At 34.2% G+C, this 1,330-nt stretch overlaps 1 protein-coding gene across 1 annotated transcript; it reads left to right on the forward strand.

Moving 5' to 3' along the window:
* Window positions 1-504: 504 nt before the first annotated feature.
* LOAG_14259 (hypothetical protein) lies at window positions 505-1,164 on the forward strand (the record flags this gene model as incomplete). Its single annotated transcript, XM_003149757.1, has 2 exons — window positions 505-678; window positions 898-1,164. The coding sequence occupies 2 exons, from the start codon at window positions 505-507 to the stop codon at window positions 1,162-1,164; spliced, it is 441 nt and encodes a 146-aa protein (XP_003149805.1).
* Between the last annotated feature and the right edge of the window lie 166 nt (window positions 1,165-1,330).

The following is a 1,330-nucleotide window of genomic DNA, read 5'->3' on the forward strand; positions in this document are numbered from 1 at the left end:
TTCTGATATAAAATTTCTAAATTGAAATTGATAAGAAAAGAAGAAGGTTGCTACTGCGTGAGGGGATGGGGGGAGGGGAAGGAGGGTAGAACAGGTTTCAAAAGATGTTAATTTACGCGTAAGAATAAAAGAGAAGATAATTGAACGGTACTTTAGATAAGATATTGCAAAGATAGTTGGATTCTTGTAGTTAGGATGACATTTTGATAGTTTAACAAAAAAACAAAAAAAAAAGGGAAAAAATTTTGGTTGATAATAAGTTAGTTGATGGATGGATGGGTATGATAGTATGTGACTTGTTTCATTTTCTGTTTGTTCTTCATATTGTTCGAGTTGAAGGAATTGTAGAACGATTTATCCATCGATAATACCAGAACAACAACAACAGAACAACAACAACAACAACATCAACAACAACATCAACAACAACAACAACAACAATAGAAACGATAATATAGTGACAGCAACAAGACAAGTGGCAACGCGACACGATACAGAGAAATCATGTCATCCAGTAAAAAGTGCATTGTACCAATAGTTCAAGATAAATCACCATCACGAACTGTGAGTTTCAATGAATTAGCTGGTGGGAAAGAAAGGGCACGTATGTCCTTAAGTGTGGAAGAGCTTGCATTATTGGATGAAATTCAACGCCGTGGACGAGTTAGTTCATCCACTGTAAGTTATTTGATTTGTTCGAAGAAATAGTACTAATATTATACATTCTATGTTCAGCTAGATTGTAATAATCTAACTTGACTGTTGCCTTGGATAAACGTTATGAATCTGACTTGAATTTGGGTAATGTTAAAGTAGGTAATGACGTGTTAAGAACGTGTGGATTTAATTTGGATTTATTTGGTACAAAATATTATGATAGATATTTATTTGTTTCAGAATGTACGAACAGGGAAAATCAGTGTTTCGGAATTAATGGGATGTGGTGATAAAAACGCCGACAAGAAGAAGCGAAAGAAAGATCGAAGCGGCTTAACAATGACTGCTGAGAGTAATCATGACCATCACAATCGTGCACCACCGATACTTGAAGCAAATCATGGTATATCGATCGATCCCGCCACTCTTCTTGATGTTGCAGGATGGAAGATTCCTCCACTACCACCAGGACTTGTCTCAATAAGTAACTTCTTTGGTTATTTGTGATGAAGAAATAAAAATGATTAGCCTTACTCAACCTTTTTATTAGGATTAAATATAGTTATTGTATTGTTACTCAAGTATTTTTATCCAATCGAACAAATGATGTTATATCCATAGATGCAATTTTTGCAAAGGGAATAATGCAAGTTATTAGCAAAAAAAAAAAAAA

This window comes from Loa loa, assembly GCF_000183805.2.
Source record: "Loa loa unplaced genomic scaffold supercont3.1146, whole genome shotgun sequence".
Lineage (NCBI taxonomy): Eukaryota > Metazoa > Nematoda > Chromadorea > Rhabditida > Onchocercidae > Loa > Loa loa.